At 51.2% G+C, this 16,517-nt stretch overlaps 6 protein-coding genes across 6 annotated transcripts; 3 read left to right on the forward strand and 3 right to left on the reverse strand.

Moving 5' to 3' along the window:
- Positions 1-323: 323 nt before the first annotated feature.
- Positions 324-1,733, forward strand: PV08_02149 (uncharacterized protein; the record flags this gene model as incomplete). Its single annotated transcript, XM_016376509.1, has 7 exons — positions 324-467; positions 515-658; positions 713-871; positions 919-1,035; positions 1,087-1,257; positions 1,309-1,463; positions 1,514-1,733. 7 exons carry the CDS (start codon positions 324-326, stop codon positions 1,731-1,733), a joined length of 1,110 nt encoding a protein of 369 aa, XP_016241785.1.
- Positions 1,734-3,404: 1,671 nt separating this feature from the next.
- Positions 3,405-4,908, reverse strand: PV08_02150 (uncharacterized protein; the record flags this gene model as incomplete). Its single annotated transcript, XM_016376510.1, has 3 exons — positions 3,405-4,109; positions 4,159-4,255; positions 4,307-4,908. The coding sequence occupies 3 exons, from the start codon at positions 4,906-4,908 to the stop codon at positions 3,405-3,407; spliced, it is 1,404 nt and encodes a 467-aa protein (XP_016241786.1).
- Positions 4,909-6,685: 1,777 nt separating this feature from the next.
- On the forward strand, positions 6,686-8,449 carry PV08_02151 (uncharacterized protein; the record flags this gene model as incomplete). Its single annotated transcript, XM_016376511.1, has 2 exons — positions 6,686-6,790; positions 6,851-8,449. 2 exons carry the CDS (start codon positions 6,686-6,688, stop codon positions 8,447-8,449), a joined length of 1,704 nt encoding a protein of 567 aa, XP_016241787.1.
- A 256-nt stretch (positions 8,450-8,705) lies between these two features.
- PV08_02152 (uncharacterized protein) lies at positions 8,706-9,737 on the reverse strand (the record flags this gene model as incomplete). The annotated part of the gene is made up of 1 exon (XM_016376512.1): positions 8,706-9,737. The coding sequence occupies one exon, from the start codon at positions 9,735-9,737 to the stop codon at positions 8,706-8,708; it is 1,032 nt and encodes a 343-aa protein (XP_016241788.1).
- A 724-nt stretch (positions 9,738-10,461) lies between these two features.
- On the forward strand, positions 10,462-11,440 carry PV08_02153 (50S ribosomal protein L4; the record flags this gene model as incomplete). Its single annotated transcript, XM_016376513.1, has 2 exons — positions 10,462-10,542; positions 10,595-11,440. The coding sequence occupies 2 exons, from the start codon at positions 10,462-10,464 to the stop codon at positions 11,438-11,440; spliced, it is 927 nt and encodes a 308-aa protein (XP_016241789.1).
- Positions 11,441-12,378: 938 nt separating this feature from the next.
- Positions 12,379-16,000, reverse strand: PV08_02154 (uncharacterized protein; the record flags this gene model as incomplete). Its single annotated transcript, XM_016376514.1, has 3 exons — positions 12,379-12,760; positions 12,809-14,147; positions 14,191-16,000. 3 exons carry the CDS (start codon positions 15,998-16,000, stop codon positions 12,379-12,381), a joined length of 3,531 nt encoding a protein of 1,176 aa, XP_016241790.1.
- Positions 16,001-16,517: the final 517 nt, after the last annotated feature.

A 16,517-nucleotide genomic window follows, 5' to 3' on the forward strand; every position in this document is an offset into this window, starting at 1 on the left:
GCGAGTCATCCATCAGACCGTGTGTTATGATTGTTGCTAAAGATGATTAAACGACTCGGGAGGATGGAAGATTGAAGGCCACGAACGTCGTTTGTTGTCCACCAATGAGGAGACGCCTTGGCACTATACGACGCCGAAGCAAGACAATCGCCGTCCAGCTACTTCGCGACTCACTTGCACTCACCCATTGACAACCTGGACAGCACAGAAATGCAGTGGAAGGGACTCTGATGTAAGACTGACTCTTGTATCATGAAGTATCTTGGTTTTGCAGAACAACAAACGAAAACCATCAAGCCTGGAAAACCGACACCCGGGCGATGATGGATCGTCAAGTCTTTCTTGACCATGTCAACAACCTGACCGATCTGGAGTTAGCTGTCCTGCTCAGCCTTATCGCGCAACAACATTGTCTTATTCAAACACCTGGGGAGTTCCAAGACGATGTTGCCTCAGAACTGGCCCTGGTATGTTAGCAATCTTGCACTACGAGCTCCAACCTAATAATCTTCAGATTGTTTGCAATATCTTCAATCTATCGTACATAATCATCAATAAGCATGACCTCCAATCCATCGACGAGTTTGTAGCAGCCATATTGGATAATAGCAAGGTGGATCGTGAAACCCTGGATCAGTCTGACGATGACTTTGGGGGAGTAAGGCTTGTTCTCTTCTGTCTGCTCTGCCGCTCGTTGACAATCGCTCTGTAGGAATCTGATCTTCGGTCTAAGGTCGCTGAAGTTAGTTTTCGGGGACTTACTTCAGCTCAACATGACCAGACGACACTGGACACCAGGCAGGTTGTCAATGTGGTGATTGCAAAAGACTTCAACCTCGCCCACGAAGATGTCCAAATCCAAGCTCTGGAGGTCAGTTGAAGTCGTCCAGGATTTACATCACCCTAACAAAATGCCAGCTGATCCTCAGGAAGAGGATATTCAGCAGAACAACAGTCCATACTGCTCCCAAGGTGTTCTTGCTGCTCCCAATTGTGACCACGGATACCAGGCACGTCGAACTGAATGGTCACCTCGTATGATAGCGCCCCTTTTTTGAAGTTGTATGTCTTCTGATCCCTGTCCAGAACGATCGGATCTTCATTTCACACCACCATGACCCAGAAGATGGATTTCCGAATCTGCAAGAAATCGACGGAGCCGATGATGACCAAGATAACCCCTCCACCTATTCAGACTCCAGGTCTTTACGTCTGAGACGTGGGCAGCATCTTGCGTCTCGTCAAATAGGCCCAAGGGTACATATTATGTTGTTGTTGTTCCACATGCTAAACGCTGATCGTCTTTAGTTAATTGAACAGCTTCGTGCCGAGGGCGAGGCGGCAATCATCACTCCTGAAATACGAAGATATCTGCAGGACTTGGTCGCTTTCCTGCGGATAGAGAGGGGCGTCGATGGAGGTGTTACCCCATATGCGACGACGCTGTTTCTCGCTCTGTCAAAGTAAGCCCCTAAGTATAAAGTGCAAAGTTGATCACTGATTAGATGTTGAGGTACCTCGCACCTTTGCATGGGATAGACTATGTCACCCCTTCGCTGATTGCTTTGGCGGCGAGGAAAGTATACCCACATCGACTCATCATAGCCACCCCCAGCCGCGAACGCAGTACTCTATATGGTACTGACCTGGCGACCGCACAGTATTTGGTTGAAGACCTTGATCCTGACAAGGTCATCCAGAACGTTCTGGACACCGTTGAATGTCCTACTTGATTTACCTTTTTCGCAAATGCGTGAATGGTATTTGAATCAACATAGGGTGCAGCATTCTCGATGCAATTCTCCAATGCCCTCATCATCATCGAGTCCCCTCTGCTCCTTGGATATGAACTGGTTCTAGTCGAATATTCATCAACAGTCATCTCGGACGATGGCGCAGATAATATTTCCTGAATCGTTCGAAACGCCAGAATGCCCGGCCGAGAGCGTCACACGCCCAACTCCACAGGAATGGAACGGTACTGCAGAGAGCCGTAAAGCGATTATCTCTCTTCAACTCGGTACGTGTCTTGACTTGGATCCTCTCTTTTGTTTCCCTTCCCTTCTCTCTTTCTCCTTCTCCTTCTCCTCTTCTATACTCTCTGAAAATTTGAGAACTTCGTCAAGAAAGGAGCATCTACTAATTTATTTTCCTTCCATGTACAGCATACTGGGCCGCTCAATACTCTATCCCGACAAACTTGCTCACTCCGACTTAGCCTCCGACACCCAACTGCAAATCCAACGGTGGTGCAAAAGCCAACCACGAAGTAGTGCCGGTATGCGATGACACATTCGAAAAAGGAGCATAACCGTCACCCGCTTCGCCTTTTACCTGCGCATGTTGCGTCACGAAATCAAGAGCCATCTGGAAAATCCCGGCTCATGGCTGTCATTGAAAGCAGTTGCAAGATAAGAGGGCGCCGCGTGAAGAGGCGCGGACATGGTACGAGGGATGGTTGGATATGACGCCAGACGAGGAAGGGGCGTTGAGAAGGTACGAGAGATGGTTGGATAGGATAGCAGACGGCCACCAACCGCCGGGTGGGTTAGAGAGATGGTAAAAGATGTGGCTAGACAACGAGTCATAGAGGGAGTAAAAGAGAGAGAGAGAGGGGGAGGGAGGGAGGGAGGGAGTTTGTGTCTCTGTGTACGTGTAGTATATCAGAGCCAGGATAGGAGTTGGCTGAGCTGGATCTACCCATCTTCCCTTGTCCAGGCCAGTCCAGGTCACCTCGATCTCTGTCCCCAGCGAGAAACACCCAGTGCACAAATTCTCTGTTACGTCGTGGAGGTTCACACGCCTACACCATCTGCCACAGCTTGGCTTGATGTAGAGGCGACAATCACTCCTGAGTCCTGGTACGGGCCGATTCCGATGATGCCGAACATGGTACTCAAGTGGGCCATTCTGAAAGAGGTGTCACAACATGCGCAGTCTCGTACGAGAATCCACCTCACTCAAGGAGTGCTCTATTCAAGCAGACGGCCATGGAGCTTGTAAGAGTCTCAACGGGGATCCAGGAAGATGCCGGTAACCTAACCAGGCGATCATCGTACCCAAGCCGACGCAGCCCACGAGCCATGCCTGATTTTCAGTGACCAACTAAGGTGATACAAAGACACAGGCAAATGGTTCATGTTCATGATTCTCATCATACTAAACGCTGAAAGACGCTCTGTACCTAAAAGCTGCTGAAATCGAGCCGCTCACAATGAAATGCCAAATTCACAATGCCGAATAATGCTGCCGTAGACGCTGAAACTTTGTGCTTTTGTCAGAATGGCGCCCCCCAGAAATAGAGATAGTCGCCTATTTGCAATTTCTTCGGCACCAAACCCATCCATGCCATGCCAATCCGAACCGTTTTCCTGTACACAGGAATATACCACGAAACGATCCTTTCATCGAGCCGGAGATCCTCCAGTTATTTCGGGAATTCCAGGGACAACCAGTTCTCTCGCATCTGATCTTCCTGCGCTCCCGTCAAACACAAACGGTCCGGCGTCATTTCTAGGGGTGAGTGGACCCTCGCCGGAGATCACATGTTCAGGGTCTGGGGTTTGTGTTCTTGTTCGCTGATGATCAAGGCCTGTGTCCATCTCGTCTTCATCTGGTCGGTCTGGCATGTCGATATTGCCATTCATAGTGGTTAGTTCTGGAGATTCTGGATTCGAAGCCTGTCTTCTCGCCAACAAGCCTGACATACGAGGCGTTGCAGCCGCGCCCGAAGTATTCGGGATATCGATGGGATCGGATACAGTCACAGTTGGGTGCTCACCAGAGTCTTCCGAAGTATCTGGAGTCTCGCGAGTAGCACTTGAGTCGGTAGCTTCTCCATCATGTGTAATTTGAGCAGCAGAACCATTCGCATCATTGGCAGCGGCAACATTAGCGTTGCTAGCCGCATCTTCTTGCTCATCGGTGTTTCCCATCCATTCGTCAATGTCTGATTGGGCGATGTCAACGTCGGCTGTGAGGTCGAAATAGGCGCGACAGTTAGGACACTGGAATTGAGGGTAGGTGCTGTTTTTCCCCTCTAGCAATGGCCTGATGCACTTATAGTGCCAAACATGTGCACATGGAGCGACGAACAATGCTTGACATGGCTAGGGATATGTCAGTGTAATCCTGTCGCGGGAGTCACATAGAACATACCAGTACAGAGCCCAGACAAATTGAGCATTCGCCACTATTTGAATCTGCGGATGGCTGGTCTCTGGCAAGGCTTTGGAGCTGTTGGTGTCTGGTTTTACTAGAATTTTGGTCAGCATAGATGGAGACGCCCATTGAGGACAGCACGCACTTGAAGTTGTTGGGTTTCTTCTGCCACGCTCTGTTGCATTCAATCCTAATCTTGACACACCGAAAGATCATTTCTTCCCCGCCACGGAAGTCGATACCCAGCTGAACAATATCTCCATCTTTGATCGGGAACAAACGTGACTCGGTGTTTGGTTGACTCAGTCTGATATGATTTAAGAAGGTTCCTGATGAGCTGGCCACATCTCTGATCTGCCATTGCCCATCCACAAAACTGAATTCGCAATGCTTTCTACTAACCACTTTCGACTTGAAGCCTACAGGAGCATCCGAAGGGCCCGTAGGGTTTGCAGAGGGAATGCCTTCACGTTCAGAATATCTTCCGACGCGAATGATGGAAGATTCGCTGGGTAGGGTACGGGAAATAGGAGCGAAGGTGAGAGACGGCCGGCCATTTCTCACTTCCTGGTGCGGGAAAAACCGTATAGCAGGGAGATGTGGTTTTGAGTCTCCTTCTTGTCCTTCTTTCGGTTTCGAAACCGTCCTTGCATTCGGAGGCCTCGAGGCTGCTCCATCAGCCAGGGGAGCGTCCGCTGGGTGACTGCTCGTATGTCGGCGACCGGTCGAGGTTCTGTGTCTGGCCATGTCTTCGGTACTACTCCCTTGGATGGAAACCGGCACAGCTGGAGAAGGGGCGGGTCGAACTGGTATGGCTTGCGTTCTGGAGGGTGAAGAGGGTCTCAAAGTATCTTGCTGGGGAGGAACCTGGGGAGGATCGGTCGCAAGAGGGCTCGTCGGCTCGTTTGGACGCGAGGCACTTCTCCTTCTGCCAGTGACAGAAGCGTCTGGCCGATTTTCGTTGTAACTCAAGGAGCGTTGGAAGTAGTGTCTCGGAGAACGAGAGGGTTCGTTGGGGCTAGTCTGACCCGAGCGGCTATGTGACAAAGCGCGAAGATAACTCAGGCCACGACGTCTGGAAGAGGTTCTTGTGAGATCAACAGCTGCACCTGCTGTGGCACCAGAGGTGACAGGCGTAGGCGACGAGATCATGGGAATGACGTTGAATGTGGAGAGGAAGGAAGATATGGAGAGGTGTTTGGTTCTTCGCAACGATTATGGAGGGTCAGGCAGCGCAGCAGTCGATGGCCAAAGTGTCGCAGCGACGGGGATGTCGAAGTGCCCGGTTTGCGAGGGGAGTGTTTTTGCCCAGGGATTTGGTCTTCGAGTGCAGGGTTCTGGCCCCCTTCCTGGTAGCCCCAAGCCGGGGTTCGACTCTAATATTGTACGAGGTGTCGCCTTAAGGGTCAGCTGCACATCCAGAGGTATGTAGGCGTGCAGAGTTCTCAACGCCGCAGGCGAAGAGGGAAGATTCAGGTTTGGACTTGAGGCTCAGCAGGCTCGTAGAGGCTTGTAGACTCTTAGGTGCAACCCGGTAACAGCGATGTACCCTGGACCAGGGCGCAAGGGTACCCAAGACGAAGTCCTCGTACCTGGAGGAGGGCGCTAATAATTACTGGGTAGCTTAGGTAGGGAGGTGTTAACGATGGTTGGTGTTCTCTGGCACGGGCAACAAGAGACAAAGAAAATCAAAAGTTCAGGACGAAAGAGAAGGGGGAGAACCGTCGACGAGGAGGATGGACAGGTACCAGCTATTTGCCTATTTACCACCAGCCAGCCTAGTAGCCATTTCGTCAATCCTATGCCCTGATCGGTACTTCGCATTCATCACAGCATCGACTACTTGTAGCTCTCCAGCCATCGACATCATAGGCGTCGAAAGGAACGAGTCCCACGGCTTTCCCCATACTTTTGGTCGCTGGTGGGTTCATCCCAGGAGGCCATTGCGTAGATACCTATATCTTTACTGGCTGATAAAGCTATTCGGGTGAATAGAAGGGCATTTCAGGGTTCCAATAGCCTATAGCTAGGTACCTAGGTGTGTACCTTAGGGTGTAGAAAGTGTGTTCTTTATAGGGGTCTGATAGTTAAAGCCCTCTGGCCGCAGCCGCCTAATGGCTACCCGGAGGAGCCAAAGATGGGTGTTCGAGGTTCCATTAGGCGCTGCCGGCCTTGCTCAAGCCTGTTAGATGTATCACTGAAGAACTAGCCATTACTCGTACCATAGAGGTGAATCTTTGAGCGCGGCCATGACTACCTGAGCACTACAGGTACTCATTTCGAGGGAGTCGGCGGCATAGTCTCCTCCAGATGCCTTCTACGAGTACTTGTCCAGAGCCACCGAGCCACCGAGCACTTGACCTTGTACTCGTACTGGTGGCAATGGTTGGGTATTGGCCGCAACCGCCTATCGCCGGGGCTCCACACGCGATATTGCCGAGCCTCGCAGCTTTTTCTTGCAACAAGCAGTCTTCAACACACTTCCTTGTTATATTCTATATTCAGTCATCCGCCATCCGTCAGCATGCGGTCCGCTGCTGTCAGAGCGCTGCGCAATGCGAGATTAAATTCCAGGCAGACGAGGCCACTCCTTCGAAACTATGCCACGGTCCGGGATCCTCTGCACAAGGTAAGTTCTTGCGAGTGACGATATCGTGTGATCATTCTTCTGACTATTTCCTATCATCAGGATCCTGTCGAGCTGGACCAGATCACAGAATTACCAAATGGAGTCCGAGTCGCGACCGAATCGTTACCGGGACCTTTCGCGGGAGTGGGAGTGTATGTTGATGCAGGGTCGAGATATGAAGACGAGTCACTGCGCGGAGTCAGCCACATCGTGGATCGGTTAGCCTTCAAGTCCACAAAGACACGATCATCGGATCAAATGCTTGAGAGCCTCGAGTCACTAGGAGGGAACATTCAGTGTGCGTCTTCGAGAGAAGCTTTGATGTATCAATCTGCAACATTCAACTCCGCCGTCCCTGACACGATTGCGCTTCTCGCCGATACCATTCGAGACCCTCTCATCACCGACGAAGAAGTGGCACAGCAACTTGACACTGCCCAGTATGAGATACAAGAAATATGGTCTAAACCAGACTTGATTATTCCGGAGCTGATGCATATGGCTGCCTACAAAGACAACACGCTCGGCAATCCTCTGCTATGTCCGCAAGAAAGATTAGGCTACATTAATCGAGATCTGATCATGAAATACCGAAACAAATTTTACAGGCCGGAGCGGATAGTCGTTGCATTTGCGGGCATTGAACACGACTTGGCCGTCAAGTTGACAGAACAATACTTTGGAGATATGGCCCGGACAGAGACTCCGACGACCCAATCGTCACTCGAATCAGCCTCGATTGATGCACCAGCGTCCAGTCCGCCGTACCAGAACTCCCAGCAATCACCAACGAACAAATTCCTCTCAAAACTCCCTGGGTTTAGCAATTTTTCAACTTCAGCTCCACATCAAGCGACCGTCTCGCCTTTAGATCCTTCACTAATTCAGCCCGACCCAACTTCACTCCTTTCCCAGCCCTCTCACTATACAGGAGGCTATCTAGCCTTGCCTACGCTTCCAGTTCCTCAAAACAATCTGTCCATACCGCTATCACATGTCCATATCGCTTTCGAAGCCTTGCCGATCTCGTCGGGTGATATCTACGCGCAAGCCACGTTGCAGACCCTGCTTGGAGGAGGCGGGTCTTTCTCGGCTGGCGGACCGGGCAAAGGAATGTACTCACGATTATATACCAACGTGCTCAATCAACATGGATGGGTGGAGAGTTGTATGGCCTTCAATCACAGCTACACCGACAGTGGTCTTTTTGGCATTGCTGCAGCATGTGAACCTGGACGTGTTGGGCATATGGTCGATGTCATGTGCCGCGAATTGCAGGCGCTCACTCTCGATTCCGGGTTCCCTAGTCTGCAGGCGGCCGAAGTCAATCGAGCGAAGAATCAACTACGGTTCAGCCTCCTCATGAACCTTGAATCCCGTCTGGTGGAGTTGGAGGATCTAGGTAGGCAGGTTCAGACCCACGGCCGCAAAGTCGGGGTCAAGGAGATGTGTGACAAGATCGACGCTCTTACCGTCGCTGATCTGAGGCGGGTTGCAAGGCAGATCTTTACGGGAAAGGTAGACAACAAGGGCCATGGCACTGGTGCTCCAACCGTGGTCATTCAAGAGGGGGAAGATCCCAGTGGCAGGAAGATCAAGCAAATACCGTGGGAAGATGTACAATCTCGGATAGCCAGGTGGAAGCTGGGACGGCTCTAGGCCCAAGGTACGTGTGCCTATGAAAATTGTACTATCATAATACCCGAGGCTGTAGGTTGCCGACCAGCACGAGAAGTCCCGTATACCACTCAAACAATGTATCAACACCATTTCTTGTTTATGTATCAATTGTTGGGGAGCATAGTCCAGTATCCATGTTACTCGGCCGCCGGCGCAATACGCGAAGGACATCCAAGTGGCAATTTCATCGGGACTACAATGCTATCATGCTGAGGCTATGAGCGTCCTTGTATGCCTACATTGTCAGTACCAGTTTCTTTGCGCTGACACCTTGGCCCATCAAGTCAACTGCTGTTTGCACGGCTTCCAATCCATGACCGACCACTTCTGGCTGCGGCATGCACTTCATGTCGCCCGCCTCGAGTGCCCTTTCCAACCACGGCCAGATGGCCGAGCCTATTTCCGCCTTACCAGACGCAAAATTGGTCGTCACTTTGACGCCGCGAGTTGCATCCTGTTCAGCACCAGGTCTCACAGAGGCAACTACCTTCTTCGTTGCGTCGCACCGGTCCAAGATCTCGCACACTCTGTCCAGCGTTGCCTTTTTGGAAATCGCATCGTAAGCGCCTACCACATCCTTTCCTTTCAAGAATGTGACAATGTCATCAACAACCGTGGCATCGTTGTGATCGAAAGCCATTTTTGCTCCCAGGCTCTTGACCATGTCGTGATTCTTCGCGCTCGCAACGGCAACCACATCATAACCTGCCAGCGCGGCCATCTGGACACCACAACTTCCGACGCTGCTACTCGCACCCCACACAATCAGGGTCTTGCCCTTGCCCGCCTCGCGCCCCGCGGAGGGCATTGCCAGGCCCAAAATATTCTCGTCAAAGATGCAGCTTGCGGCTGTCCACACGCCGAGAGGAAGGACCACTGCGTCTTTGTAATCAAGACGTGCGGGGATATGTGCGATGGACGGCATTTTCATGACGACATACTCCTGGAAACCAGAGTAAGCGTAGAGGCCGTCTTTGTTTTGCAGGGGAGCGGTGGCGCCGTACACACGGTCGCCGGTCGAGAATCTTGAACTGAGACTGGGATGGACTTCGACAACGTCGCCCGCAGCATCGCAGCCGAGGATTGCAGGGTACTTGGTTATGAGGATGCCAAGTTTCTGGAGAAGATGGTCCGCTGGATTGATGGCCACGGCACGGGTGCGGATGGTGATCTCGTTCTCGCCTGGTGACGAGTACGGAGCCGAGCCGACTTGCATTGGATGTGACTGTTTGGAGGGGATGAATGCGGCGCGGTTGGTAGGGGCCATGATTGCTTAAGCAGGGGCAGTACGAACTGGTCAAAGAACAAAGCCAAGTGTTCAACGAGTACTAAGAGAGTGAGTTGCGAGGCCACGAGCCTGTCTGTTGTATCAGAAGCTCTTGAACGATCCCTTGTGCTAGAGACGGGTGCCGAATCAGTGACTCTTTTATACCTCTTCTTGTCCCATATTCGAATGTGTGCCGCATCTCTTACCAGGTGTAGCCCATCTGGCAACCGCAATATCCGTCGGATTTAACATCGCGATGGCAGTCGACACGCTCTCAAATGCCTTACCGTCAGTTGGGGCAATGCAGACGATGGGGCTTTAGGTTCGAATGACATGGAGACGATTTTCTTCCAGCAGGCTCGAAAGGCTCAATGAAACAGATCCAAGTACGAGCCGTGGTTAGTGTGGTGCTTGGATAATCTTTTGAGGTTTGTCTTCTGGAGAACGAGTACTCCGTCTGCGATGCGGATATGTCGCTTTCCTCAAAGAGGCTCGTATCGCCGAATCTGGACTAGTAATGTACAGTAGCTTGGGTTCAAGACGGACGTCCTTCGTGGGTCTAATGCTCCGCCGTAGTCTCATCGACTAACGGTGCTTGGCATCTCGGACAATTGTAGTTGCGGCTTCCCGCTGCTGCGGTTCTTTGGATACGTACATATACATATCTTCCTTTCAAGGTGCAGTGTTCAGCATTCAACGGTGGCACTGTCACCGGAAAGAAGAGATGGCGCATACTACTGCGTCTCATAATCTCCTCAGTCTTTCGAGGGGCTTCAAAAGGCTCAATATTTCCGACCCGTTGACGGTGTGCACTCCTTGGAAAGATTTTTGTCTTTGCTTCAACTGACCAGCTCCAGCAATGTCTTGCGCCTCGATTAACCCGCATCTTTGCTTCTCAAGCGGATATGCCTGTGGCCGACCTTGCTAAAGAACTACCCACCGGAACCGGCTTCTCAAATACCTCTGCTTCCTCATCATCACCTGTCTACACCCTCGAGAGCCCCATCATCAAAACCATATATTCTTGGCCGACCCTTGAGCCCAAGCGCTTTGGATGGTATCGACCCCAGCTTCTCGATGCGCCGATGCGCCGAGATATCCTCCACCGAGCCGTCGTATACGAAGCCGACGCATCGCGCCAAGGGACCGCCAGCACCAAATGGCGATTCGACGTGCACGGCAGCAACCGCAAGCTGTACCAGCAGAAAGGCACCGGCAGGGCTCGTGTACGTGACAAGAAGTCACCCATCAGAAGAGGCGGAGGTGTCGCATTCGGTCCGCACCCGAGAGACTTTTCTACAGAGCTGCAACGCAAGGTGTACGCGCAGGCCTTCCGGATTGCTCTGAGCTACCGTCATCGAAAGGGTGAACTCGTGATTCTGAACGACGAGATCAAACTGCCTTCGGAGGACGTTGGAGCGCGCTGGTTGAACAATCTGTTTGAAGCGAATCATTGGGGCAAAGCTCACGGAAGAAGTCTCCTGGTCACTGCGACGCGCCAGGAGCAGGAGCCGAGGATCTTCGACGAGATGGAGCAGATTGGCGAACAGGGCGTTCTCAAAGACACCGAAGATGTCGACGTGAAGGATCTGCTGGAGACCGGCCGGGTTGTGATTGAGAAGGAAGCGCTCGTCTCGCTGCTGTTGAAACTGGGAGGTTCTCATCCCTCGGAGCTGAGACCTGTTTATACAGACGCCCTGTAAAGTATGTACCTATAGAAGGCAATTCTGGAAAATTGCACGGACTAAGCCGGCGCTTTTTGTACATCCTTGGTCAACTCGCTTGGAACGTGTCACTGGGCGAACAGTAACTAGAATACCGCAAACGTCGTCCGTGGTACGGAGTACAACACTACCGTTGCGGTCGACGAATCCTCGTCCAGACACCTCCGTGAACAAGTTTGACTGGTCAATTCACAGAAGCTCCGCCTTGAAGCCCCCGCCCCTTTTTTTTGCGAAGCCTTGTCCCGCGCCATACTCGAGGCCCCCGTTGCCTTGGGCTGTCCTGTCTCATTCTCTTCACCACAAATCGTCGGTTTCTCATCTGCCGAGGATCTAGACTGGACCGGCCTCGACGTCGAGAATGATACCACCAACGCGTGGCCGAAGGAATTACAGGAAGTGCCTCTCTGGTTCGTCTTTGGCGGATTGGTTGGATCATTCTGCACATGCTACAAGACGAACGTATAGAGGACCGTGTTGCTCAGAATCAGACTTGAAGACCAGATGTCGACAGGCTAGAATCATGAATTACGAATTACGTCTCTCTTTGCTAGTTCTGTTTCCCATCCTCGAACGCTGTCTCAACATGGACGATCGGGAGAAATTCAGGGCGGCATTTGGCTCAAGTCACCTCCAAATCCGACAGTCTTTTTCATTCTCTTTTCCCAATAATCGAAAATTCGAAAAGGGGTTGATAAGCACAAATGGCCGAATACGGCTTGAATCTCAGCTTGACTTGACACTCACAACATCACCTAATGTCATATGCGGTTGTCAAGCTTTGCATTGTTGCAATCGCACTTCGTTCCCCGTACCATTCTGACCATGTCAAAACCGCGGCATTAGACTGTCTGCAAGAATTCCACCAGTCATCTCAACTCTAGGTATTCCTCAGGTGCCGGGATATCATACATCTTCATTCAAAAGTGAGTCTCAAGATCGTAAACACTTCCATCTTGTTCTTTGACGATCTCGGGAACACACAGTCCCGCAGCAAACCATCCAAAGCTGCGGAGATTGACATTTGGGTCCTTCGATCCATTGACAGCAACATCGAGACATGCAGCAGCGAGAGTGACAAACTCGTCGGGATCGTCGTCAGTCTGCCGTTCCATGAAAGACCGCAGGTTTCGAAGCTCGCTGTTGAAACGCCGTTTCATGTAGTCGGATTGTTCTCGTTGGCTTTTGCTACTTGCACCTGAGCGACCCAAGATTGAACCGATAAGGACCTCCTTCTCAGTAAGCTGTTCTGTACGACCGACAGCGTAGACCGACATTATCTCAAGGACAGTGGACTCGTAGCTATGCTTGTTAGTTGAAACGTGTATACAAAGTTGCAAAAAGACTTACTGCTCTTTGATATTCTCAGCCGTGTTATGATACCCCCGAATCCGCGAGGAGCCGATCTGCAAGAGAACCCAGTCAAGGATCTCGGCCAGGACGTTGTCGGTCGCTGTCTTGCTAAAGAGGGACGAAGTATCATCTTCGAGGTCGTCGAAGAATGCATCCTCATCAACAGCTCTGTACAGCCGTCCCAAAATCTTCTCGGACTCGTAGTACCGATATGTCTGACCCTTTTTGGGTGGAGCAAGGTCTTTGGGTCTTTTGATGCCTTTCTCAACTTTTGTGCTGGCACTGGGAGCCATGAAATCTGGGCGGTAAGGTGGGGCTCTTGGGATCTGCTTGATGTCCACAGGAACACCACTTTTCGAAAAGTCAACCGCGCTCGAATGTAATTCTGCGAGTCGAATGCATTCGGATGAAAATGTGCCGTCGATATCAGCAAAGACTTGATGGAGATTTGCAATTCGCCCCAGTTGGTCATTCTGCATGAAATCCACAAAGAAGCCTTGCATATCTTCTGCCGTGACAGCTCGACCGATGTCGACCGGCTTCACAGGGAGATACGCCGCCGGGCTGTAAGTGTTTGGTGGGATAAGCTCCTCATCGTAGATAATATTGAACAGGTCGCCATCGAGATCGCCTCCGCTCAGCATGCTGGGCAAATCGCGACGACCATGCTGGCTGAAGGCAATGCAATTGCGCAAATCCCATAGTGAAGAGTCCTTTGGAGGTGCCTTTGCTTGGACGACTTGCACATCACCAGGATGCAGAGCAGGTGACCGTGTGACGGCCACAGATCCATTGAGACAGCAATGATCCTTGGTCTTTTCGTCGATGAATGTTACAAAGACCTCCCCTTCCTTGAGCCAACCAGTCTCGTCGCTAATACCGTAAAGTGTGTTTGCCATGGGGACGAGGATTCGGGTTCGGTACTTGATCTCCCGCAATTGAATTTGCAGCAGTGCTCCTAGGATCTCTCGTAGAAAGTCATCCTCTGTCGCATCAACCCCGATGCGCGCTAGGTATCGGAGAAGTGTGGGCAAACCACTCGCACTGTCCGAGAGTTGTTGACTGACGAAATCCAAAGCGACAGATCTGGAAGATGCACTCAATCGCAGCCGCTCTATAGCTTGTTCCTGAAGTTTCTCGAAGACCTCATCACGTACCCCAAGATCCTCTAGAATTTTAACAATCTGACGGTTCAGCTTGAAAGGTAATGCTCTTGCATTGGTGCCACAGATCTCAAGCTCGTCAGAAGGGCTACCGCGGAATTTGACCATGGACTCTCGAAGTCGGATTTGTTCACCATCAAGACGGCTGTCGACTGTGAGCATCCCTTTAGCTCCTACCAATTGTTAGTAGGACTCTCTCAGCAACAATCCGCTTACCTTTGTATCGAATTTGGTAAGACGTAGGCTGGTCTTTCAGTCGACTATTCCCCCTCAAAAGCTTCCACGTCGATTTGGACATGGTGCCGCAACCATCTGTAAAGATGTAGTCCCCATTTTTAATGTCGGGATCAACCTGGACGATCCGTTCGTTCACACGTACTGCAGATGAGGTCTCCGAAAAAGCTTGTCCGATACGCGCTGCGCACTTGGCTGGAGACCTGATTTCACTGAAGTCTCCCAACTTGCTGATGAGTTCTTTGGCGAACAATAATGAACCTTCATGAATGAAGGGTCGCATGAACCAGCAACTTTGAGACCTCAGCGACGAATGTGAAAATCCGAGGAAGTCGAAGTGGGTCCCAGCAATGTCCAGACCTCTCCGTAAGAGCGACAGAAATCGACCCTGCAGAATACGCTCATTAGAGGTGTCCCGCTCAAACTCAAGCCGTTCTCCATTTTCATCGGAGAAAATGACCCTCAGGAAGCAGTCAGCATGCGCACGGTATTGCCGTAATACTCGGTTAGTCGCAACTAGCTCTGGTCCATAGAGATAGGCGCCTGTAGGAGTAACTGTAACACGATGGATCGAGACCTCGTCGCGGTTAGAGGTGTACAGACTGTCCTTCTCGAATGAGTTGAGGTCGGCTGAAGTTAGGTTGTCCCGTATGCGTCTGACGCCGGCAGTCTTGCAATCGGTGGAAGCATCAGGCTGAGGGAGTTGCACCTGATATTTTCGTAGAGCTGTTATCAGCGCAGCTTCGCCCGATCGATTTCGAAAGACATTCATGGCTGGAAGAAGATAGGTGACCTCAGCCGGAGCCAACAAACCATTCGTCCATAGTGCATGGATTTGGAACATGCAGGCAAAGGAGAACCCCATTTTAGAAACCCGAGTCTTTAAGCTGTCTATCTGCTCTGAGAATTGGACGGCAGGTAGGGCGGGATACTTGGCAGGTCGTATCGTTATGGGGATTGTTTGAAACACCATCGACTTGATTCGATGCTCCAAATCCTTCAGACTGGTCGACAACCGGATGCTGTAAGTCAAACAACTACCGATGACTGCAGCACTCAACCCTGGTAATGTGCTGTCACGAAATCTTCTGATCGCAGGGACTCCTAGAGCCATCGCACCAAAAGCCTCCAAAAGGGGACCCTCAGCGGCACGTGTCATATCCTCGTAAAGCCTCGGTGAGAGGCCAAGAGTGACCATCAGAGTACTTGACGTGCCAGAGCCTGTGCCAGCCAATGCTAGGATGGACGACAGGTCTATGACCAGATCATACGACTTTCCGGATAAGGAGTCTAAGGATATCACCAATGCTCGTCCAGTTCTTGTCAATCTTCCCTGTATGTTGCAAGTGAAATAAGGTGTGAATACAGGTCTTTGACTTCTTGTTTCAAATCGTCCACACTGTAGAGTCGTAATCTCCAGGCTTGACCTTGGCTCAAGTGCCTTACTTTTCTCACCGATATTCGCAAATTTTTGCCATGCCTCAGAGCTCTGACGATCTTTTTCTTCTTTGCGAAGGACCCGCAACCAGTGTTGATCGATCGGTTTTCTGCTGACTGAAAATGCTGCAGCACGGCCGGAGGGAGACAGGAGAAGGTTTGGAGTCACCTGAGCCTGAGCAAGTAGACTGTTACCTTTGGAGGCATCTAATATTGTCAGCGTAGCGAACGGTCTGCCGACAGCCTTTCGAACTTCGAACACATCCATGTCGAACCGGGCTAGGAGATGGGCGAGCGACTCTCTCAACTTTTCCTTGGTGAGCCTCGCATCAAGATTTGAGATGTACAAGTCCATATTGGGCGGCGGTCGCACAAGCAGACCAACAAATGTTGAGACCTAAATGGACGCGCGGTGTAGTTCAAAGTCAGATTTTCTGGCTTTGACATTCCTGGACTTTCTCTTCCTTGCCTGATTTTGTGAGACGTTACACAAGGCATATGACAATGAGAAGTGGGGTCTTGATCAGATATGCGAGTGCCAGCACAACCATCAACGATTGCAAGCTGGGCACGGTTAGACACAGGGCGTAAGAATCATGTTGGACAGTTCAAAAGATTTTGCGACGATGCGAGAATTCACTCATGGCGCGCGTTACGCGCCACGCGCCGTTCCGTTGTATTTGGTTCTGCAAGGTGCTTGCTCTGATGCCGGTGAAAGCGGTGTCTATACGGAGGACTCGTGCCTGACATTACCTAAGCAAGGCTGTCACGTGCGCGGATCACGTGCTTTGATGCTCCGTTGGTTTGACCCCCGGGAGAACTTCGGCGGTCTCGAACATTTTTGTCCGGCGGCACAATTTTCTGACTGCGGT

Source organism: Exophiala spinifera, assembly GCF_000836115.1.
Source record: "Exophiala spinifera strain CBS 89968 unplaced genomic scaffold supercont1.1, whole genome shotgun sequence".
In the NCBI taxonomy this organism is placed as follows: Eukaryota; Fungi; Ascomycota; class Eurotiomycetes; order Chaetothyriales; family Herpotrichiellaceae; genus Exophiala; species Exophiala spinifera.